Below are 25,404 nucleotides of genomic sequence, written 5' to 3'. Positions count from 1 at the left end.
ATTCATTGTATTGTTTCAGAAAATAAATGTGATAAATTAATCTGAATATTTATAGGCCTAGTCAATGAAATTATTCATTTTTTTAAAAAAGTTAGAATCTGGTGACCCCTGAAGCTATACTGGTTCCTTGTAAGACTGCTGCTTGCCTATGTGCTGTTTTTGCTATATATATATATATATATATATATATATTTTTTTTTTTTTTTTTTTTTTAAGTCCATTCTTCTATATTCACTGCCAGGCAGGCCCCAGGCATTAGGGCTTGATGAGCAGAATATGGGCTGATTTTTGCTCCTTCTTATGCCCTGCTCCTCTGGACTTACTTAACTAATGTTAAGCATTTCCACATATTGTTTCACATCATTTTGACTTTACATAATATCACATTTGGGGCTTCCCAGGTGGCCTAGCTGTAAAGAATCTCGGTGCAATGCAGGAGATGTGGGTTCCATCCCTGGGTTGGGAAGATCCCTTGGAGAAGGAAATGACAACCCATTCCAGTATTCTCGCCTGGAAAATCCCATAGACAGATGAGCCTGGCAAAAGAATGACTTAGTGACTAAAACAACAACAGTAATGTCACATGTATGTTGATCATTAGCATTGTTTCAGTTTGTATAAATCCATAGGCTTGGGCTTAGGTCTTATTACCTTGATTATCAGTTTTGTGAAATAAAATACCTTTTATTCATGTGAGGAATTGGTGCTAACTAAAAATCTCTGATTCTCTCTTAACCAAAATATTTGGAAATGGATATTAAAGATTTCCTTTTTGTGGTTTAAGTATTAGGAGAATAAAAATAAGCAGTTAATCTCTGTGGAAACTTGTGAGCATACAATTAGATACAGAAAATTTGATTATAAGATTCTGCCCAACTCTTAACTTTTTACTTTCAGAAGTTCTGCTTTTAAGCCATCCATCCTTTACATTTGGTTCAACAGGGGACAGCTGATGTCTGATGATTTGGGTGAGTGACTTTTTTAAGAAGTACTCCCAATTTCTTCTGGCACCTTCTGCATCAGTGCATGCAGTATCCCAGATTTTCCTTCATCTTGAAGGTCTGCCATTTGGTCAATGTGATGAACTCTAAGTTCTGGTGGGCAGTGATTGGGACTGTCTTTATCTTCATAGCACCTGACCAATAAATGTTTCTCAAGTTGAACTGAACAGTGTCTTTTTATATAGAAGATATTTTCAAATTGTCCTCCTTAGAGGAAACTAAGTAATGAAGGGTCTACCAAAGTTCTTATGGAGGCACATCTGATGCTTCCACTAATTAACTGTGTTTCGCAAGCGCAGCCCTCTTGGCATGCTTATTTCTGTACATCAGGATACCTTCTAAATGCAGGTGCAGCAGAAAGAAGGGAGGGTGGCCACCAGAACAATATGTCTTTTGGGACTAGTAAGTGCAATCTATAACTGGCACCCTGAAACATTAAGTTATACCATATATTTCAGAGGAGAAAAAGTTGTACTGAAGGATTAATTAAACACATCAAAGGATGTTATTAAAACAGGATTTGAACTCTGAAGTGTCTCAAACTGTACTTACCAACTTTTCATAAGTTGAACCCTTTTACCTTAGGGTACCGGAGCAGACTAGAAAATCATATTAAAAACCACAACTTGGAAATAAGCAAGACATTTGACATTTATAAGAAACTAGATTTTTATTTTTCAGGTGCAAGGGAAGATTAACTGCAGCATGTAGCAAAGATTTTAGTCATGTTAAGGCAGTGGGGTTATGGGACAGGGGAGAGGGACTTGTTAAGGGAACTATTTCCTAGAGAGTTTTGGACTTACTGCTGTACCTGTCCTGAATCATGAAGTCAAATCTCTGCATATTAGAGCAGCCAGTTGTTTTGAAATTTTAAGGAGATAATGTCCTGTGCTTAGTCATGTCTGACTCTTTGCAACCCCATGGACTGTAGCCCCGAGGCTCCACTGTCTGTGGGATTCTCCACGCAAGAATATTGGAGTGGGTTGCCATGCCCTCTTCCAGGTAAGGAGATAATATACAATACCTATTTGTACTTGCTGGTAGCACAGAGAACTCAGTAAATGGCAACTACCTTACTAATCATTATTGTTTGTTACTATTAATTTGACACATACAGGGACCCTTTGTTCTGCCTCCCCCACTGCCTCCTGGACCTCATTCTCTACCATACTGCGTGTTCCCAGCCATACTGACTTTCTCACTATTTCTTGGTTGTATCAGTCTCCCTTCTATCTCAGAGCCTTTTGCGTGTGCTCTTCCCTCTGCCTGGAACAGGCTTGTCCCCAAATGTCCACACTTCCTTCCCCGTTGGTCTTTCTTTGGACCTTGCCTTTGGAAGGAGACCAGCCCTAACCACCTGGAGCCCTCTCATCTTCCCCAGAACTCCACATGCCCTGCTCCCTGCTTGCAGTTTTCTCCAGAGCACTTCGTATCTTCTAACAGAGTAATTTATACTTTTCTTTCTTGTCTGTCTCCCCTCCATGAGAATCCAAAGTCCATGAGAAGCCTTTTGCAGTGAATAGTGGCCAGCACATGGCGGGTGCTCGGTAGGAAATGGGTGCTCAGTGAGAACAGGGTGAGAAGACAGTGAAGAACCAGTTCCTGCCCTGTGGTTGAAGACTCCGAGCTGACTCTAGCTGAGAATCACAACCTGAACAAGACAGAGTACTGAAGTTGTATGTCTAGTCCAACTGCTATTTGTAAACAGAAAGTCTGAAAATGTGGATTTAAAATAGAGGAACTCATACAAAAGCGGAAGATATTAAGAAGAGGTGGCAAGAATACACAGAAGAACTATACAAAAAAGATCTTCATGACTCAGATAACCACGGCAGTATGATCACTCACCTAGAGCCAGATATCCTGGAATGCGAAGTCAAGTGGGCCTTAGGAAGCATCACTGTGAACAAAGATAGTGGAGGTGATGGAATTCCAGTTGAGCTATTTCAAATCCTAAAAGATGATGCGGTGAAAGTGCTGCACTCAATATGCCAGCAAATTTGGAAAACTTAGCAGTGGCCACAGGACTGGAAAAAGGCCAGTTTTCATTCCAATCCCAAAGAAAGACAATGCCAAAGAATGCTCAAACTACCACACAACTGTACTCATCTCACACGCTAGTAAAGTAATGCTCTAAATTCTCCAAGCCAGGCTTCAACAGTATGTGAACCATGAACTTCCAGATGTCCAAGCTGGTTTTAGAAAAGGCAGAGAAACCAGAGAACAAATTGCCAACATCTATTGGATCATCGAAAAAGCAAGAGAGTTCCAGAAAAACACCTACTTCTGCTTTATTGACTATGCCAAAGCCTTTGACTATGTGGATCATGACAGACTATGAAAATTCTTCAAGAAATGGGAATGCCAGACCACCTGACCTGCCTCCTGAGAAATCTGTATGCAGGCCAAGAAGGAACAGTTAGAACTAGACATGGAGCAACAGACTGGTTCCAAACTGGGAAAGGAGTACATCAAGGCTGTATATTATCACCCTGCTTATTTAACTTATATGCAAAGTACATCATGTGAAATGCCAGGCTGGATGAAGCTCAAGCTTGAATCAAGATTGCCAGGAGAAATATCAATGACCTCAGATATGCAGATTACACCACCCTATGGCAGAAAGGGAAGAAGAACTAAAGAACCTCTTGATGAAAGTGAAAGAGGACAGTGAAAAAGTTGGGTTAAAACTCAATATTCAGAAAACTAAGATCATGGCATCTGGTCCCATCACTTCATGGCAAATAGATGGGGAAACAATGGACTTTATAATAAAGTGACAGACTTTATTTTTTGGGGCTCCAAAATCAGTGCAGATGGTGACTGCAGCCATGACATTAAAAGACACTTGCTCCTTGGAAGAAAAGCTATGACCAACCTAGACAGCATATTATAAAGCAGAGACATTACTTGCCAGCAAAGGTCCATCTAGTCAAAGCTATGCTTTTTCCAGTAGTCATGTATGGATGTGAGAGTTGGACTATAAAGAAAGCTGAATGCTGAAGAATAGATGTTTTTGAACTGTGGTGTTGGAGAAGACTCTTGAGAGTCCCTTGGACTGCAAGGAGATCCACCCAGTCCATCCTAGAGGAAATCAGTCCTGATTATTCATTGGTAGGACTGACGCTGAAGCTGAAACTCCAACACTTTGGCCACCCAATGAGAAGAACTGATTCATTGGAAAAGATCCTGATGCTGGGAAAGATTGAAGGCAGGAGGAGAAGGGGATGACAGAGGAAGAGATGGTTGGATGGCATCATTGACTCGATGGACTTGAGTTTGAGTCAGCTCAGGGAGTTGGTGATGGACAGGGAAGCCTGGCGTGCTGTCATCCATGGGGTCGCAAAGAGTCAGACTTGACTGAGTGTCTGGACTGAACTGAACTGAACTTCTGGTATATTCAAAGGCATTGAAGATGGAAGGAAAACTATTGCCAGACTTTCAGATCTAGAGTTGATACCATCTTCCAGATGTTGATTCTCTGCTTTGTATATAAAATTTTTAAAAATAGTTTTTCACCTTAGGGAGCTCAGGAATGGAAGAGACTTAATTGATGAGGGGAAAAAGCCACATGGTGAGAAAAAGAGGAGGAAAGTCTAAGATTCATGAAGGCAGGAATGAAAACAGAGCCTTTTAATTCACTACCAGCACCAAGTTCAGTGTCTGGCTGATAACTGTTTCCAGATAACTGTTTCCTGAGTCAGTGCATGAACGCTGAGGCTAAAGTCTGAGAGAATGAGGTGAAGGGTGATAGTCACTTAAGTGTTTTTAGAGGAAATTGCACACGTGACTATTGTGATGTCCTTAGAGATACCGTACATGTGTTCCAGAAAATAACTAAATTCAACCCTGAAAAGGGCTGGGGATCTGAGACTCCTTTCCAAACAACACTGGCAAAGCTGCCGTGTTAGGCGCTGGCCGTCTTGAGAACAGGGGAGCAGGTGGTATTCCGGTTTGGGCCAGGTGAGCCAGGGGTCCCCTAAGGTCTGCAGGTGCTTATACCTGAGGGCAGCAGGGTCTGCTTTGCCTTGAAGATCATTTGGGGAGAATTAGTTTAGGTATTTGTGACATGAGCACTGTGTCAAGCCTTAGAGTCCTCTATGCCTTGACTGTGTAATGTCACTTCTGTTTAATCTATTTATCTAGTTTTCATGGACTATCTCCAGGGAAGACGTAATTCCCCATATTTGCAGAAATGTCTTTGTCTTGTATACACTTGTATATGGTCATTTTAATTTTATATGGTTCCATTTCATAACTGAGAGTGTTTCATGAATATACCTAGAGGTTGTGTGTAAATGATTTTTATGGAGCACTCTATTCTTGAAAAAAGGAAAAGGAAAAAACAACTATTTCATTTTTCTTTCTGAGAAACATCAAGACCAGTGAATATTAAAGGTTATGAGTTATGAAGTCCAGTTCAGTTTTGAGTGCCAGTATATAAAATTTCCTACAAGGAAAATGGTAGACATTTCTGTGGGTCTCACTTAAATTTTAAGTGGCTGAGTAGGTTTAATGCAGCTTTCTTATTGCTTTTCATAAAAGCAGGTTCACTTCAGCTTGAAATGTGGTTGATTTCAGTCCCAAGGAGGAAACTGTTGAGACATAATAGCTCATGAGACATAATAGCTCATGGGCCCACTGGAACGTGAGATCTGTTTATTGGATTGCTCCTGCTCTGAGTTTAGAATGGAGGCTGCTTACTGTGAGAATTACATGGACCACGATTTGCCTTTTTTTCCACTTGCCCCTAGAAAGCTGCTGCTTTGCCAAGAGTCTAGAATAGAAGGTAACTCAACTCAACAAAGAAATGGCCCTATACCTTCTGTCAGTGCTAGCTCAGAAGGGTTGAAAAATCTTTGAGACCCTCTTGGGTAGGAAATTCCTTTTTCTTCCCCCCAACCCATCTTTCTTGTTTTCCTTTTTCATCCTCTTTGCTACAGTTACTGTGCTATATTATTAAGATCTTAACAGACACACTGCTTTTCCCCTGAGGTTTTAAAAGTATATTAAAGACTTCATGGCATTTCTCCCCTAAAGATTTCATTTGCATTTATTAACATTTTCTGACACGGCCACAATGGCTTGAGCACACCTAAAAATACTAATGTTAATATCTTAATGTCATCTAATACTCAAGTCATATTTCCCCTGTTAACCTAGACATGTCTTTGGGCTATTGGTTTGTTTAAAGAAGGATCCAAACAAGGTTCACACTTTGCAGTTAGTTATTACATCTGTTAAGTCACTTTTAGTCTACAGCTGATCCCCACCCGCATACATTTTATTTTCCTGAAAGAAACTCAGATTCAGTTATCTGGTGACATGGCTCACTTTTTAAGTTGACTTACTGCTTCTGAGTGGTGTGTCTTATACTTGCACCAGCGCCTAAAGTATAAAGCTGAATTAGACCTACAACTGTGATTAGACTCAGGCTATATGTTTTGATAAAGGTACCTCAAAATGCCATGTACTGCTAATTGTATCAAAACAAGATGCATTTATTATTACTGTTATTATTATTGCCCCATGCTTGAATGATGCCAAGAATGATCAGTGACTTCTGGAAATTATAACTTGATCCCTCCATTATAAAGTTGCCTTTTCCCATATGACCTTGAAGTAGTCTGCAGGATAGTAATTTCTTGCTCACTCACAGGATTCTTCCCATCAATATTTCAGCCAGTGGTTTAAGCATCTGTTAATCATTCTTACCCAATCAGATTTTTTTTATGTAAATAATATTTTAAAACCTTACCTTTGTATTTTTTTAATCAATTTTTCTCTCTCTCTCTTTTTTTTTTTTTTTTTTTGCCTCTAACTTAATTTAGTCTTGAGAATTTTGAGAGGTATTGAAGGAACTGAGATTCAGAGAGACTGGATCATTTACCCTAGGCACATTCACTTTCTGTGCCTAAAAGTGGACTCAGGGAACATGTCCTACAATTCTAAGTGCCTTAGGATGGTCTCCTGACTCATCTGCAAGAGATGTTCTTTCAGATGGGATCAAGTTCAAGAAAAGAAGCCTTGGAGGAACACAGTTTCAGGGGGTTATTTATGCAATAAAGTTTTAAATTAATAGCCTTTGGCTTTCTCTTAGAGGTGATTACATTTGCCACAGAAATATTAAGACCTTTAAGTGAAAAGTGTCAGTCACTCTGTTGTGTCCAACTCTTTGCAACCCCATGAACTGTAGCCCACTAGGCTCCTCTGTCCATGGAATTTTCCAGGCAAGAATACTGGAGTGAGTTGCCATTCCCCTCTCCAGAGGATCTTCCCTACCCAGGGATCAAAGCCAGGTCTCCTGCATTGCACGCAGATTCTTTGCCATCTGAACCACCAAAAACTTCCAATTAGTAGCTAACCATGTTCTTTTCTCCACTGTGATACATTCAGCAGTGCAGAATACAGAATGTGCAATGACTGTACAATTTTTAGGACCATGCAATGTGACATGAATTTTATAAGTTTACTTTTTTCTCACAAATCTTATCTTTCATACCTCATTAGATGTCTGATAAAATGCCATCTCTTTTCCAACTGAGATTTGCTGTTCTTTGGTGGGTAAACATTGATTGCTTTTTTCTTATATGTGGTGCATACATGTGTGTTCCCACAAACCTTCTCATCCTATTTCTTCGTATATTTTCCATTGTATGTTCAAATAATTCCTAAATTGACACTCTTGTCCATGAGTCAGAAATATCATTCTGGCTTAAGTATAGATCCTGAAATTTATTATTTTCTGTCCTAGGTGTATAAATGAAATCTAGAGTAAAATTGTGTCAGAAATAGATGTGTTCCAATTTTAGAAATAGATATTAAAGTAAAACCATACAGAACTTACGTTAAAGATTTTTCATTTTTAAAAAAGTTCACTGCAAGATCCCTGTTAATAATGACAGCCATTTAAGTCTCTCAGGCTTTCCTGGTGGGTCAGATGGTAAAGAATCTGCCTGCAATTCAGGAGACCCAGGTTCAATCCCTGGGTTGGGAAGACCCACTGGAGAAGGGAATGGCAACCCACTCCAGTATTCTTACCTGGAGAATTCCATAGACAGAGAAACCTGGCATGCTACAGTTCATGGGGTTGCAAAACGTCAGACATGACTGAGCAACTAACACTTCACTTCTTTCCCAAGTCTCTTGCTACTCAGAGTACATCTTAAAAGTACCAGCAGAATAGTCATTGTCAAGAGATTTTTGGACATGTAGAAATTTCAGGCCCTGTGTATTAGTATGATTTTCAGGTGGTTGCTGTGCCCCTGAAGTTTGAGAAACAGCACTTTATTCTACTGAAACCTTCATATTACAAAGCAGCTTTTGGGAGCTACACTGATGCAATCAAATAGAACAACCTTTGCTGAAAGTGAAATAGTCACCTCTCAGGCTATTCCTCTAATAGTCTAGTAAAAAGCACTTACTTAAATAATTTAAAAGAGAGAGTGGTGAAATTTCTCATAAGTTTTATGAGAAACCCTGACTTAAATATGGCTCTCTTCCTCATGTTAATTTCGAGACTAAAAGAGAAGGATTATAAATAAATAATTGTAATGTGGGTTTTAATGCCAGTTGGGCTGCTTAGCAGTGGCGGTGTCTTAAATCTCTGTTTCCTCACCCCCGAAATGTATAACTTCAGCAATTGCAGCCTAAATGCTTGAGCTTCATGGTCTTCGGAATCAGACAGGTGATGTTCACATGCCAGCTCCTCCATGGGGCTGACTACTCAGCTTCTCAGAGCCTCTGCTTCTTCACACATAGAACAGGGATAATAGGAAGGACATGTGATGAAGAAAGGATGCTGTTTGCTTTCTTGGGTTGCATTGGAATTGTCCTGTCTTAAAAGATATGGGATATGTACTTGGATGTTTGAGATTTTACTATTTATACACAGCTATTTGTATGTATGCCTGTATGTATGAAATGTTTAATAATTTTTAAAAAGGTAATAACATATCAGCCAGATATGATGACCCTGAAAATTAAATAAAATTAATATAAAGGTCCTTAGAACACTCAGTATGTCACTTTTTACAGTAAATGTTTGATAAATGCTGCCTATTAGTAAGAGCCTTTTCACAATTAATTTTATGATTTTTTTCCCCCTGTTCTAGTAACTTTTTGGTTCTTAATATTTTTTTAAAAATCTGTCAAAGTGAAAATACCTGTGTGTATGAGGGAGCAAGAGAGAAACATTTATCGTTTTACATTTTAAAAAAATTTTATTGAAGTTTAGTTGATTTACAATTTTGTGTTAATTCTGCTGTAAAGCAAAGTGATTCAGTTATGTATATATATACACACACACACATTCTTTTTCATATTCCTTTCCATTATGGTTCATCACAGGATATTGAATATAGTTCCCTGTGCTATACAGTAGGACCTTGTTTATCCACAGTTTTACCTTCTAAAACTCAGGCGAACTTTGTACTTGGTAATATTGGAGTTTTGGGACATTGAGAAAAAAGTCAATAAAGTTCCACTTTATGTGAATATCAGTAGTATGCATATTTAACATGGAACCAAGTTTAGAAAATATAGCACGTTGAGGTGGGAAGGATTGCTCTTATTTATCCTCAGTTTGAGCAACTGCAGCGTGGACATGACATCAACATCCTGACATTATTAGTAAAGGTCAGCAGCCACTTTTCTCTGACTTCCTTATCCTGAGCATCTATTCAACAGGGATAAAACAGTCATCTTAGGTTTATTTTGCTTTGCAAACAAGGGTTTTATTTTATTTTTTATATTTGCATCTGCGAAACTGAGACACTTCTCTCATACAATGTATCCAATTTGTTACCAATTTCTCTTGTAACTTAAGCACTTGTAACTTAATAACAACTTTGGGAAATCCGACAGTAGAATATCAGTCAGGTATTACAATTTCAGCGTCTGGTTTTAGACCTTTAAAGTCTCAGATCCGTCTCTCCACAACTGATCTTTGATCCCAGAAGCACTGTTTTGGGATCTCTGTGTGCCTAGGAGTTGGCCCCTGTGTCCCACAGAACACCACTCCCAGGAGACGCCCAGTGAGCAAGAAGGATCATAATACTCCTTCCTTGGGAGTATTACAGCCTGTGTCCTCTGTTAGAGCAAGGGCTTTGAGATGTCCTGAGGTGAAGAAAAGGATTCTGGGAGCTTATTTGCCTTGTAACTCTCTTTTGGTGACATGGGTGTGATCTCTGTAAACCTAGGACCAGGGGATCCACAGTGCCTACTCTGACAGATGCTGAGCTAGCAGCTAGTGGCCCTAGATACATCTTGAGGAATGCATTCCAGTTAGACTTTCCAGTAATTTCAAGCACTTAACACACACAGCCTTATTCATCTTTACCATGCTCAGTTTGGGTTGGTCATTTTGAAGGAAGATTGATACAAACTTCTTAGAATCATAGAGTGTTACAGTTTGGAAGAAGCCAGCTAATTCAAAACAATATTCTTGACACTTTGTGTATAGTATTTTAAAAGAAAAATATAGTAATTATAACATATTGAATTCTTGCTATATGCTCGCCTCTATGCTCAGTGCTTTACTAGTATTGGATCATCTGATGCTCATGGTCCCCCTGAGTTGGTCACTGTCATTGTCTCTGTGTTGCAGATGGTGAATTGATGCTTGAGAGATAAAGGGACTCACTCAAAACTGCACAGCTTCCAAGGACAGAGGAACCCAGTGCACTGTGCTCTGCCACTTCCCAAGTATATGGAAATAGTTTATGAAATTAGAAAAAGAATATGTGTCTTCCCCTCACATCCACAACCCTTACAGTGATCTTTTTTCCTTTTTGTAGAAGTCACAAGACTGGAGGGTGACCAAAGAACTATGGAGTTGTCACTGGTTTTACTTATACCACATTAAAGAATAGCATTAAGCTAGGTTTTGAGATTTTTATTTCCATTGGGCATAAATGATGTTTTTTAATGTGCTACTATTAAAATTATTGATGTCTTTGCACACTGATGAAAATAATCTCCCATTATGTAGGGACTCTTGGATAGGACCTCTTGAAATGATTTAATTTTCATGCATTCATATTGATTTAAGTAGTTTTTTTCTTTAGCTGATAGGAAACATTGTGTTGAGAGTTCACACGGAGAGACTTTTGACAAGTCCCTTCTGTTCCCCTCCTTTTTTTACTTTCATCTGCTGAGACAAAAGTGTCATCTTCACTAAATTATTAGTTATACCTTTAGTACCTATTTTATACATAGTGAGAATAAAGTTTAAGGAGATTCTAGTTTGCAGAACTGTTTTGCAGAATTAGTCATGTGTTTCTAGTCTGTAGCCATGACTCTCATCCATTATTTTTTCAGGAAAACTAAAGATTTAGAATAATTGAAGTTTTACCATCATAACTTCTGTTTACTCTATTTATTCTCACAAAGAATAAAAAAAACTCTCCTCCTCTTGCTCTTCCATTCTTTTCCAGGCAACACATAAGGTAAAAAAGGTAAGCACATTTGGAGGGTAACAAAGTTTACAAGAGAGGATGGCTGACAGTGAAATTAGTAATAGCTTGGGAAAGCTGTTGGCCTTACCATCAGACAAGGAGCTCTGTAATAATTGCAAACTCCCTTTTGTGGTTGAAAAGATTGTAGTCATCAAGAGCTCACTTGGTCTCAGACATAGGAAGAAATTTTCTCACACCCACACAGGGGTGATGGTGTATGCATTGAGACCTGTTGTAACTTGAATATTACAAAGAGCAAAGATACAACTGTAATGAAATCATGTTGCTAGAAATGGTTTTACTTGTGATATTTTAGAGCATTCTTTCCCAAATTGCAACTTGGGACCCATTTGTAGGTGGTACATTTAGTTCACTTGGCACACCAGTATGCTTTTAATTTAAAAAAAGGAAGAAATAGAATAGAGTAGGAAATACCACAGTTCATTACATATAAAAAAAGTACTATAACATTAGGCTTTTATTATTTATGCAGATGTATGCATGTGCGCTTGCTTAGGTTGTGATGAAAAAAATCTTTATTCTAACTATGGGTCATAATAAAACAAGTTTGAAGACTGCTGTCTTGTTCTGTGGTCGAGTTAGTAATTAATCTTAAAGGTATTTTTGTACTAGTTGTTTAACTTCATCCAGATAATTTTCCAACAAGTGCAATTCAGTTTAAAAAAAAGTGTTTAAAGCCTGAATCATTCTTTGTAGTATTGCAGAACTTAGTCCATATCAGATATGTCTTAATTTCACTTTGCTGTTAGTGGAACGTGACTTCTTATCAAAGGGAAATAGTCTTTTAAGGAAGTTATTGTTTTCCTTTCTTAGTGGCTGGAATTACAGTAGACTAAATAAATGGTGGGCTCGTGTAGACAAGCATCTGGGATTTGTCTTAAGCTTATTTAGAAAATACCTTGTATAGCCATACTTCCTAAGTAGCTGATGTTAAAGTCTGAAAGAGGCGTATCCGTTCATTTCAGACATTTGGAGAGCAGATATTGGGTCCATTGGATCTGTCATTTGACTCTCAGGAATTATTGTTAACTCACCCCTCACCCCCTCTGACTGAGCTCCTTCAAGTGGGAACCACAGTATACTAAGTTCTGAGCTGTTTGTTGAGTACGTTTTTAATGCCAGTTTAGGTATGTTGGTTTACATAGACTTATACCTTAAGACTAATGTTGAACACAGCCTTTAATGTTGCAAAGAACATTAGGTGGATTTGGTAGTCTTAATTATGTTATTTTTCTGGTTTATATATAATGTACTCGTAGTTTAGAAGATAATGGAAATCAATTCTAATCCCACACCATAAAAATAAACACTTTAAACCTTTTTTTTCCTTCATACTTGTGTATGTGGTCAATATTGTTTTAAAATTAGTTTTCTAAAACATGGTCTTAACTTTTCCTTAATATCAATTTGCTTGAAGACATCATAGTTTGACTCTTCTTATTTAGATTGTTTCCAAATGCTTAGAGTTAAAATGTTTAATGTTGGGGTCGAGATTGCTTGGGGATTTATAAAGCATTGATGAGTACTTGCAGCTTTCTCCAAAATCTAAGCTTCAGACATCCAGTTTTATTTCTGTGAGTTGTTTTGAGAAGGTAGAGGGTTGATGGCTCCCGGCAAACCCTGGGATTTAGCCCCTCATTAACCCTTCACATATTCTTCAGCGGGGAGAAGTTTTCAGCCTAAAGAGAGGAGGAAATGATACAAAGTTTAGTCATCATGTGCTTTGGCAATTAAATTACAGTTCAAAGGAAGAAGATAAACCCGGTGTGGTAGAACTTTGAAGAGCAGACAAACTCCCTGTGGCCAAACCTCCTCCTTCCCCCTTCTTGCCCTGTTCGCCCCTTGATGGTGGGCAGGTGGCAGGTCAGTGTCCTTGCCCCTCCCACCAGTGCATCACCGCGGCTCACTGTCCTGGAGTCCCCTAACACCATGTGTAGCTTCGTCCTAAACCTGATTGTATTGTTTTCCGCTTCAGGATTGACCTTTATTTCTCTTCATTTTAATTAAAAACAAAAACACCTATGAATACCTCATCACCCAGCTATCAGTTCAGTTCAGTTCAGTAGCTCAGTCGTGTCCGACTGTTTGCAACCCCATGAATCGCAGCACACCAGGCCTCCCTGTTCATCACCAACTCCCGGAGTCCACTCAAACTCATGCCCATCGAGTCGGTGATGCCATCCAGCCATCTCATCTTCTGTCATCCCCTTCTCCTCCTGCCCCCAATCCCTCCCAGAATCAGGGTCTTTTCCAATGAATCAGTTCTTCACATGAGGTGGCCAAAGTATTGGAGTTTCAGCTTCAGTGTCAGTCCTTCCAATGAACACCCAGGACTTACCTCCTTCAGGATGGACTGGTTGGATCTCCTTGCAGTCCAAGGGACTCTCAAGAGTCTTCTCTAACACCACAGTTCAAAAGCATCAATTTTTCGGTGCTCAGCTTTCTTCACAGTCCAACTCTCACATCCATACATGACCACTGGAAAAACCATAGCCTTGACCAGATGGACTTTTGTTGGCAAAGTCATGTCTCTGCTTTTTAATATGCTGTCTAGGTTGGTCATAACTTTCCTTCCAAGGAGTAAGTGTCTTTTAATTTCATGGCTGCAGTCACCATCTGCAGTGATTTTGGAGCCCCCAAAAATGAAGTCTGACACTGTTTCCACTGTCTCCCCATCTATTTCCCATGAGGTGATGGGACCAGATGCCTTGATCTTAGTTTTCTGAATGTTGAGCTTTAAGCCAACTTTTTCACTCTTCTCTTTCACTTTCATCAAGAGGCTCTTTAGTTTCTCTTCACTTTCTGCCATAAGGGTGGCGTCATCTTCATATCTGAGATTATTGGTATTTCTCCCAGCAAGCTTAGCTCCAACTTGTGCTCCTTCCAGCCCAGTGTTTCTCATGATGTACTCTACATATAAGTTAAATAAGCAGGGTGACAATATACAGCCTTGACGTACTCCTTTTCCTATTTGGAACCAGTCTGTTGTTCCATGTCCAGTTCTAACTGTTGCTTCCTGACCTGCTTACAGGTTTCTCAAGAGGCAGGTCAGGTGGTTTGGTATTCCCATCTCCTTCAGAATTTTCGACAGTTTATTGTGATCCACGCAGTCGAAGGCTTTGGCATAGTCAAAAAGCAGAAATAGATGTTTTTCTGGAACTCTCTTGCTTTTTCGATGATCCAGTGGATGTTGGCAATTTGATCTCTTGTTCCTCTGCCTTTTCTAAAACCAGCTTGAACATCTGGAAGTTCTCGGTTCACGTATTGCTGAAGCCTGACTTGGAGAATTTTGAGCATTACTTTACTAGTGTGTGAGATGAGTGCAATTGTGCAGTAGTTTGAGCATTCTTTGGGATTGCCTTTCTTTGGGATTGGAATGAAAACTGACCTTTCCCAGTCCTGTGGCCACTGCTGAGTTTTCCAAATTTGCTGGCATATTGAGTGCAGCACTTTCACAGCATCATCTTTCAGGATTTAGAATAGTTCAACTGGAATTCCATGACATCCACTAGCTTTGTTCGTAGTGATGCCTTCTAAGGTGCACTTGACTTCACTTTCCAGGATGTCTGGCTCTAGGTGAGTGATCACACCATTGTGATTATCTGGGTTGTGAAGATCTTTTTTGTTTAGTTCTTCTGTGTATTCTTGCCACCTCTTCTTAATATCTTCTGCTTTTGTTAGGTCCATACCATTTCTCTCCTTTATTGAGCCCATCTTTGCATGAAATGTTCCCTTGGTATCTCTAATTTTCTTGAAGAGATCTCTAGTCTTTCCCATTCTGTTGTTTTCCTCTATTTCTTTGCATTGATTGCTGAGGAAGGCTTTCTTATCTCTCCTGGCTATTCTTTGGAACTCTGCATTCAAATGGGAATATCTTTCCTTTTCTCCTTTGCTTTTTGCTTCTTTTCATTTCACAGCTATTTGTAAGGCCTGCTTAGACAGCCATTTTGCCTTTTTGCATTTCTTTTCCGTGGGGATGGTCTTGATCCCTGTCTCCTGTACAATGTCACGAACCTCCGTCCACAGTTCACCAGCTATATAGTAACCATCAATATTTCCCCCGTCGTTTTCACTCTCTCCTCCCTCCCCTTTTTGCTGAAGTTCTTTATGGCAAATCCCATACTTCATGTCATCATGTCTTTTCAGCCTTTACATGTGTCAGTAGGCATCCCTTAAAAAAAAGGCATTTTCTCACATAACTTCAATACCATTATCACACCCAAAAAAGTGAATAGTACTCCCCTGATAGTGTTTAATATCCCAATATCTTTTTTAAAATTAGCATCAGTATTTATTAAGAAGGATGAGATGTTTGGATGCCGTCATTGACTCAATGGACACAAGTCTGAGCAAACTCCGGGAGATAGTGAAGGACAGGAAAGCCTGGAGTGCTGCAGCCCATGGGGTCACAAAGAGCTGGACACACTTGAGCAACTGAACAACAACAACATTTATTAATGGGCTTCCCCTGTAAGTCAGTGGTAAAGAATCCGCCTGCAATGTAGGAGATGCGGGTTTGATCCCTGGGTTGAGAGGATTCCCTGGAGGAGGGAATGGCACCCCCCTCCAGTATTCTTGCCTGGAAAATTCCAGGGGTAGAGGGGCCTGGCAGGCTACAGTCCATAATATTGCAAAGAATTGAACATAACTGAGGCGACGACTGACCACAAAAGCACCGATTTATTAATAGAAATACATTGCATTTGCAAGTCCAACTTTTTAAGCTTACGGTTGATTTACAGTGTTTCAGGCATACAGCAAGGTACAATGGCTCCCTCAAGGATATGTTACATGTGAGTGTTGGGATTAGAACCCAGGCCCCTAACATCTAAGGCTGAGTTTCAGTTTCTAGAGCAGCTCTCTGGGATCAGGATGAAAAGAAAAATTTCGCAGTCAGTCCTCTTCTCATCCCAGTCAAAGATTAGGAGCAGGTGGTGAGGAACGACTCTTGACTCTCTTAAGGAAGACTTGGGAGGTGAAAGTGAAAGTTGCTCAGCCTTTCAGAGCCAAGTGTGTCCTCTGCGACCCCATGGGCTCTGCAGTCCATGGAATTCTCCAGGCTGGAATACTGGAGGAGGTAGCCATTCCCTTCTGCAGGGGATCTTCCCAACCCAGGGATTGAACCCAGGCATTGCAGGTGGGTTCTTTACCATCCAGGCCACCAGGGAAGCTCCAGAATACTGGAGTGGGTAGCCTATCCCCTCTCCAGCAGATCTTCCCAACCCAGGAATCGAACCACCCTTTGCTGAACACCTGAAATATTGTAAATCAGCTACATATATACTTTTTCAGATTCTTTTCCATTGTAGTTTATTACAATACAATATTGTAATAAGGAATATAATTAATTCCCTATGCTATACAGTAGGTCCTTGTTATTTTATATATAGTAGTATGTATCTGTTAATCTCAAATCCCTAATTTAATCCCACAACACCCCTCCCCCTTTGGTAACCACAAGCTTGTTTTCTATGTTTGTGAGTTTACTTCTGTTTCGTAAATAAGTTTATTTGTATCATTTGTTTCCACATATAAGTGATATCATATGGTATTTGTCTTTGACTTACTTCACTTAGTATGATAATATCTAGGTCCATCCATGTTGTTGCAAAGGGCATTATTTCCTTATTTTTTTATAACTAGTGATATTCATGTATATATGTATATATATACACACAAACAACATGTGTACACACATACACACACCATATCTTTATCCATTCCTCTGTTGGTGGGGCTTTAGGTTCTTCCATGTCTTGGTTATTGTATATAGTGCTGCTATGAACATTGGGATGCATTTATTTTTTTGATTCAGCATTTTTATCTTTTCAGGTTAATATGCCCAGGATTGGGATTGCTGGATCATGTGGTAACTTTGTTTTTTTAAGGAACCTCTATACTCTTCTCCATAGTGGCTGTACCAATTTACATTTCCACCAACAGTGTAGAAGGGTTCCCTTTTCTCCACACTCTCTCCAGCATTTATTATTTGTGGACTTTTTAATGATGGCCATTCTAAACAGTCTGAGTGGTACCTCATTGTAGTTTTGATTTGCATTTCTCTAGGAATTAGTGATGTTGAGCATTTTTTCATGTGCTTGTTGGATATCCATATGTCTTGTTTGGAGCAATGTCTATTTAGGTCTTCTGCCCATTTTTTTATTGAGTCGCTTGTTTCTTTATATTGAGCTATATAAGCTATTTTTTATTTTGGAAATTAAACCTCTGTGGGTTGCATTATTTGCAAATATTTTATCCTATTCCGTAGGTTGTTTTTTCATTTTGTTGATGGTCTCCTTTGCTGTGCAAAAGCTTTTAAGCTTAATTAAGTACCCTTTATTTTTGCTTTTGTTTCCATTACACTAGAAGATGGATCAAAAGAAATATTGCTGTGATTTATGTCAAAGAATGTTCTGCCTGTATTTTCCTCTAGGAGTGGTCTTACATTTAGATCTTTAATCCATTTTGAGTTTATTTTTGTGTATGATGTTAGACAGTGTTCTAAGTTCATAGTTTCACCTGTTGCTGCCCAGTTTTCCCAGCACGATTTATTGAAGAGACTGTCTTTTCTTCATTGTATATTCATGCCTATTTTGTCAGAGATTATCTGACCATAGTGTGTGGGTTTATTTCTGGGCTTTCTCTCCTGTTCCATTAATCCATGTGTCTGTTTTTGTGCCAGCACCATACTGTTCTGATTACTATAGCTTTGTAGTATAGTCAAATCAGACTGTGATTCTTCCAGCTCTCTTCTTCTTTCTCAAGATCATTTTGGCTATTCAGGGTCTTTTGTGTTTCCATACAAATTAAACAAAAAAAATTTTTTTTGCTCCAGTTCTGTGAAAAATGCTATTGGTAATTTGATAGGAATTGCATTGAGTCTATAGATCGCCCCCAGTTATCTCTTAAAAATGGTTTGGCAAGATTGGATTTTCCAAATTATTGTCCAAATAAGATTCACATGGTTGTTGTGGTGCTTAAGTTTCCTTTAATCTAAAACACTTTTTAAAACATTTCTTTGTAAAATTCATTGTTGAAGAAACTGGGTCAGTTGCGCCTAGAATATTGCAGCCTGGATTCAGCTAATGACTTCCTTATGGTGTCAGTACATTTGTGTTTCTACCGTCTGTGTTTCCTGTAGACTGAAATTAGATGTAAAGCCTTGATGAGATTCAATTATTGATTCGCATGTTTTGATTTTTGTTGAGAGTACACGTCATAGGTGAAGGTGTGTAGAGCACATTTTATCCTGTCAGGAGACTTGTAACATCTCATGGTCTCATGTAGTCATGCTGAGATCCGTCAGTGAGTTTAGATGGTGCCCTGCCTGATCCTTTCATTTTGAAGTTCTTCCTCCACCTTCTACCCATCTATTTGTTCCATCTATTTGTTACCGTTGCCAGATAATCTTATCAGCAAGTTGTTCATTTTAATAGACAGATGTTGTGAAAGACTCTAAAGAGAGCTCTGATAAGATAGTAGTGCAGGTAGTTTTCCAAAATTAAACACAAATACACTTATGTTACAAAATAAAGAGGTAAGACAAAAGTGTTTTCAAAATTCTAGAATTAGATCATCTTGGAATTGTCATCTGGCATCCACCATTGGTTAAATAGCTTTAAGGCAAGGCCATATACATCTTATGTTCTCATCTGTGAACTGGGTCATACATTATGACCCTCTCAAACTCAACACTCCATGCTCCTTAGACAAATATGAGAACTTGGTTAGTGAATTTAGTACAAAAAGATTTTAGAACAAAAATTCTCCTTTATTGGTTATCATTCCATAGTGATCTTTTTAATGCAAGCTTCTATAAATTCTTTAATTAAAGATAAGTAGAAAAGCATACAGGATCACAAAATCTAAATAGCATAAAAAAGTATAAAATAGGAAATAAAAGCACCTTTGTTTTCATGCACTGGCAGTCATATTTAACCAGACTGATAGATTTGTTTTTTTTTTTTTCCAATTTTTTAATTGAAATTTTTATTCTGAGATGATCACAGACCACATGCAGTGGTAAGAAATAATACAAAGAGATGTTGTGTACCTTTACCTAGTTTCCCTGTGATAGTATCTTGCAAAACTGTAGTATAATATCATGACCACAATATTGAAGTTAATACATTATATATGGAACATGAATTGGTAGACTTTTAAATAACTCTTGTCATCTTCCTTGTTTGTGATTCTTAATTACAGCTGGGTTCTGAGTTAAGTGACAGAGTGTTAGGATGAGGTCATGGGAATAGTGTTTATCTGTTGTTTTCATTTGCTTTATTCAATATACAATACCATATACTTTATTTATCCTCTGCTTTATTCAATATATGATACCACAGGCATTTTCTCTCCCTAGGCACTTCCTAGTCCCTCTTTGACATATTTCTAGTTCTTTTTTTTCCTCAACTTTATTGAGATATAATTGACGTATGACATTGTGGAAGTTTAAGCCTACAATGAGTTGGTTTTATATGTTTATATATTTCAAAGTTATTTAACACCATAGCATTCATTAACAACTGCTGTCACCTCCCATAATTACTGTTTCCTTTTTGTGGTGAAAACATCTAAGATCTACTCTCTTAGCAACTTCCAATTATATACTATAGTATTGTTAACTCTACCTAGTCCTTTGAAGTAACCAAAACTATGGGAAGACGGTCGGTTGAAAATTCCTGATGTCATCAATATCCATGAAATATGTTTATTACGTTAGCACTTACCCCAGAAAACTCCATAGATAGTCTTCCATAGGTAAGAGTGAAATTGCAACTTCTGATGACAGTTGTTTGCTTTTCTAAGGAATTAGGACTTAGCAGTTCTTTTCAGGTTTTTTGGGAGAACAAAGACCTAGTTTCATTCTGCTACACTGTGAAAAGGGAAAACTTTCCCAAGAAAGCACAGATCTCCCATGTAAAGTAATGACGGGAGTGTTGAAAACTTAAACTTGCTCCTATTCTGCCAGTGTCCCTGGGTGAAAGGAGTTTCCTCTTGGGCTTTAGAGTAGAAGGCATTGAAAAGAAGCATAATTACAGCCTTGAATAGAAGTGACCCCCTGGGATTTTCCTTTGTCATGACATGTCACTTAAAACTTAGAATACAATAATCATGTACAGACTTACTCACCTGTCATTGGTCCTCATTTTATATGTAGCTATGTTGTCTAGGAGAAGTTTTCACTTTCTTTTTTCTTATTTATTTATTTTATGGCTATGCCACGCAGTGTGCGTGATCTTATTTCCCTGACCAGGGATCCAGCTTGAGCCTCCTGCAGTGGAAGCATAGAGCCCCAACCATTAGACTGCCAGGAAATTCTCTCTTTTCTCTTATAAAAGCAGAGTTTCATAGTACTAAGAAAAGGGACATTTAAATGTTTGACCAGTGATATCTTGGTGACTTAGAGAGCGTTATTTATATGTACATTTATATGCAGAATTGTACACTAACTAGTTCACGAGAAAAAAAAAATCAGCAGACTCCAATTTTGACTAATCAGAATGGGAAAGACAGGAGGAAGAGAAAAAACAACATTGGGATTTTGAGTCCAGAAGTGATTGGAAGACTGAGGCTGATATGACAGAAAGGGAAACCCGGAGGGCAAGAAGATTTGGGCACAAAGGCTGTAAGTTTTGTTCTTACATTTGAGGTGATAGCCATATTTCTGGACTCAGGTTCAATCCCTGGGTTTGAAAGATCCCCTGGAGATGGAAATGGCAGCCCACTCCAGTATTCTTGCCTGGGAAATTCCTTGGACGGAGGAACCTGGAGGGCAATAGTCGCTAGGGTCACAAAAGAGTAGGACACGATAGAGCCACTAACAACAACACTAGTTACCTTAGAGTTGTTTTATCAGAGTGCTCAAAATCAGTGCCTGCTAAGTGAGGCGAGTCATAGAAATGAGTGACCAGGACCTGGTGGGGAGTGAGGGCATCTATCTCTAGTAAAAGGACAGCTAGAATGCCTGCTGGTGTGATTGCCATGTCTTCTGGTTTCCAAGAGAAATTATGCATTAGATTTTTTTTTTTTTTTACTAAAATCTTTAAGAGCAGGTAAATAATTCAAATTTTAAATCAAAACTTTGTTCCCTATGTGCTTCTGCAGCATATGCATTACTCTAGTATAATTTTCGTTTAATTCTCAACAATTTTGTACTTACTGCCAGAGAGCTCCAGAAATATGTTTTTGTTTAGTTGCTAAGTCATGTCCAATTCTTTACAACCCTTTGGATAGTAGCCCGCCAGGCTCCTCTGTCCATGGGATTTCCCAGCAAGAAGACTTGAGTGGGTTGCCATTCCTTTCTCCAGGAGATCTCCCCAAAGCAGGGATCGAACCCGCATCCAGAAATATATTTTACAGCTATCACCTCAAGCATTAAGAACCAAACTTACAGCCTTTGCCCCAAACCTGCTTGCCCTCTGGGCTTCTCTTTTTGTCTTATCAGCCTCAGTGTTCCAATCATCTCTGGACTCAAAATCTCAATGTTGTTTTCTTCTCCTCCTGTCTTTCCCATTATAATAGGTTGAAACCCAAGTTCATTGATTTTTTTTCTTGTGAACTTCCTCCTGTTTTTCATTCCCTTTCCATCCCACCTACCATATTTCTAACCCTCCTCCTGCTCTAGGAGGCACGTTCTCCTGCATTCTAGTTCCTATCTCAAGTCTTTTTCAAATACCTCTTTCATTATCTCTCTTCTCAAAATTCTCTGTGGGCCTCTATTACATAGTCATATAAATTCCACAACTTCTGCCTAGACCTCTAGGTTTCAGAGTAGTTTTATCTTAGCTGTCTATCTCCATTTCCCCTTGGAACTAACTTCCTGCTTCTTTAGGTCAACTCTCCTCTAATCCAAGGCTTCCTTGGTGGCTAAAATGGTAACAAATCTTCCTGCAATTCAGGAGACCTGAGTTAAATCCCTGGATAGGGAAGATCCCCTGGAGGAGGAAATGGCAACCCACTCCAGTATTCTTGCCTGGAGAATCCCATGGACAGAGGAGCCTGGTGGGTTTCAATCCAGGGGGTCGCAAAGAGTCAGACACGACTTAAATAACACTTTTGTAAATAAACACTTACGCTTTTCCCCCAGTCCAGCCTCCCAGCTTGGAATCTTGAGAGTTCAGTTGAGTCCAGTCGCTTGCTCCTGTTAATTTCATGGCTGCAGTCACCATCTGCAGATCTTGGAGCCCCAAAAAATAAAGTCTGTCACCGTTTGCATTGTTTCCCCATCTATTTGCCATGAAGTGATGGGAGCAGATTCCATGATCTTCATTTTCTGAATGTTGAGCTTTAAGCCAACTTTTTCACTTTACTCTTTCACTTTCATCAGGAGGCTCTTGAGTTCTTCTTCACTTGGGTGGGGCTGTCCCTCAACCATGACTGCTGGTTTGGCACAGATTCTCCCACCCCTTATGAGGCCTCCAATACCATTTTGGGCTTCCCTGGTGGCTCAGTGGTAAAAGAGTTGCCTGCCAATGCAGGAGACCCGAGTTCTTTCCCTGGGTTGGGAAGATCCCCTGGAAAAGGAAATGGCACTCCACTCCAGTATTCTTGCCTGGAGAATCTCATGGACAGAGGAGCCTGGTGGGCTATAGTCGATATCGCAGAGTCGGACGTGACTGAGCTACTAAACGGCAACCATCAGTGTTTGGGCTGCAAGCCTCAGGGCAAGAAGGAGGTGGGGTAAAAGAAGACCCCAGATGAATCCTGAGGCAGGGGCTAGGCTGGAGAAGGAAGAAGGCTGCCTAGGGCTTCAGATTCCCGTGATGACCTAGCTAGGTCTTCTGCCATAGGAGGCTTTGGTCTGCCTTCTGTTACCACCACAGAGAGTTTCTTCTCCAACAGACTTCTGCTTTCTCTCCCTCTGGCTAAGGGCAAAAATTCTGGCTTTGTTTCTCTGAAACTGTACTAATTATAGGCATTTTGTGCTTTGAATTCAACGTATGCTCCTTAATCTTGCAGCCCACCCAGTTTTACCTGCTGTCAGATAACTTGGTTGCTTTAATCTACTGGAGCAACTTGTTGGTCAATTGATTAAACTTCCCTATTCAGAAAGCCTTAAGGGAATTCCTTATTTTAGTGAAGTAGTGAGAATTCACTGAAATAGATTCTCTCTTGCCCTCTTTGGCACTTTGTTTAAGCTCCTGCAGTGGCAGGGGCGCCTAGAATTATAGTTATCTGAGCATGTGACTGTCTCCCATTTCACTTTGAGTGGTGAACAGCCATTGCTACTTGTATGTGTCTCCAACAACGCCATGTCCGGCAGGTGGCAAGCACGAAACTCATGATACGTCCTGAGTCTATTGTGTGTGCTCAGTTGTGTCCAGCTCTTTGCGATCCTTTGGACTATAGCCCGCCAGGCTCCTCTATCCATAGGCATTCTCCAGGCAAGAATACTGAACTGGGTTGCCATTTCCTTCTCCAGGGAATCTTCCCAACCCAGAGGTTGAACCTGCATCTCCTGCATTAGCAGGCGGATTCTTTACCACTGAGTCACCTGGGAAGCCTCCAAGTCTCCAAATCTGTGGCTGTTATTAGCTGAGATATGAATGTGGGATGATTGTTAATCCCCAGTTGAATGACAGGTTCTTAAACATAGTCCACTCAGCATGAATCTCAGATTCTCCAGAAGCATTTTGCATACTTGATCCCATTTAATCAGGACAATTACCCCCAAAATGAGTAGTATTTTTTTTTTCTTCCTTAGTTGCAAATCGTTTCATACCATTGGCTTGCTAATAGACAAAACCACTAATGACAAATCTGTGAATGCCAAGGGCCTACTGTGCAAGTGTGGATGGGTAGATGAATAGATGACTAGAAAAAGTAATTTGATTAAATGATGTGTTTGCAAAGGGCTTACCATACTAATACATGAAACATTTTGATCAACAATGTTCAGAAGATTAAGCTGAGAAACAAGAGATGAAATAACCTGGAATAATAGATACTGTATAATAATTGAAACAATTTTTATTTTTAGCTTTTCTGTCTCCATAGAAGGAATAAAATGCATAAGGTGAAGATTACAGTGAACTTTCTCAGCTCTCGGTAAGAATTCATTTCACTTACTTCTTGTGTCCTTTTTTTCTTTACCAGGTGATGGCTGTGGGCACGTAGTGACCTATAAGGACAGTGGCACCATGACGTCTAAGAATTATCCGGGGACGTACCCCAATCACACTGTCTGTGAAAGGACGCTCACAGTACCGAAGGGGAAGAGGTTGATTCTGAGGTTGGGAGATTTGGATATTGAATCCCAGACCTGTGCCTCTGATTACCTTCTCTTCACTAGCTCTTCTGATCAATATGGTAAGAAAAGAGCTCTCACTTTCTGCGAGTGGGGGAAATTTTGAGATGTGGAGAGGAGGCAAGTGGTGTGTTCATGAGGGTCACAGCCTGGGAAGATCCAAAGAGAAACTTGCCCTTTGTAGACTCAGGATTGTTCACGTGGATACACTTGCTTCATAAGCCACAACAAAGGCAACTGAGGAAGTATTAGCACTTTGTGTGGATCTCAGGAGCTTAGTTTGAGTTTATGTCTTGCTGGGAAGAGAACTGGAGATGTGTATGTAGCATTTGGCTAAAATGTCTACAGTTCATTCATTCATGTGACGAATACGCATTGAACAGTGGTCACGTGTTCAAGTACCCTGTGTAGGACTAAGTGGGATATAGCAGTGAAAAGACAGAGTTCCTCCTTTCGTGGCGCTTGTATTGGTGGAGGGACAAGTGGAAAACAACAAGCAAATGCATCTACAATGTGAGAGGTAAAGAGGAAGAAAAATAAGGAATAAGAAAAGTAAGTCATCCTAAGGTGATGTCGAGTCTGGTTCTGAGTGCGTTTGTGTTCAGATGGGATGGTCAAGAAGCCCTCTCCAACAAGAGGGCATTTGAGCAGAGACCCAAGTGGACTGAATGAAGTC

The 25,404-nt window shown here is 39.6% G+C and overlaps 1 protein-coding gene across 1 annotated transcript in view; it reads left to right on the top strand.

The window, feature by feature from the left end:
• The window catches only part of DCBLD1 (discoidin, CUB and LCCL domain containing 1), a 69,448-nt gene that overhangs the window by 2,325 nt on the left and 41,719 nt on the right, over positions 1-25,404 (top strand). The window contains exon 2 of the mRNA XM_065911590.1: positions 24,578-24,790. Within this exon, the coding sequence (XP_065767662.1) occupies positions 24,578-24,790 (213 nt within the window). The remainder of the gene's footprint in view (positions 1-24,577; positions 24,791-25,404) is intronic.

Source organism: Muntiacus reevesi, chromosome 19 (genome assembly GCF_963930625.1).
Source record: "Muntiacus reevesi chromosome 19, mMunRee1.1, whole genome shotgun sequence".
NCBI classification, from domain to species: Eukaryota; Metazoa; Chordata; class Mammalia; order Artiodactyla; family Cervidae; genus Muntiacus; species Muntiacus reevesi.
The sequence above is the reverse complement of the archived record's forward strand: the minus strand, read 5'-3'. Positions and strand labels throughout refer to the sequence as shown.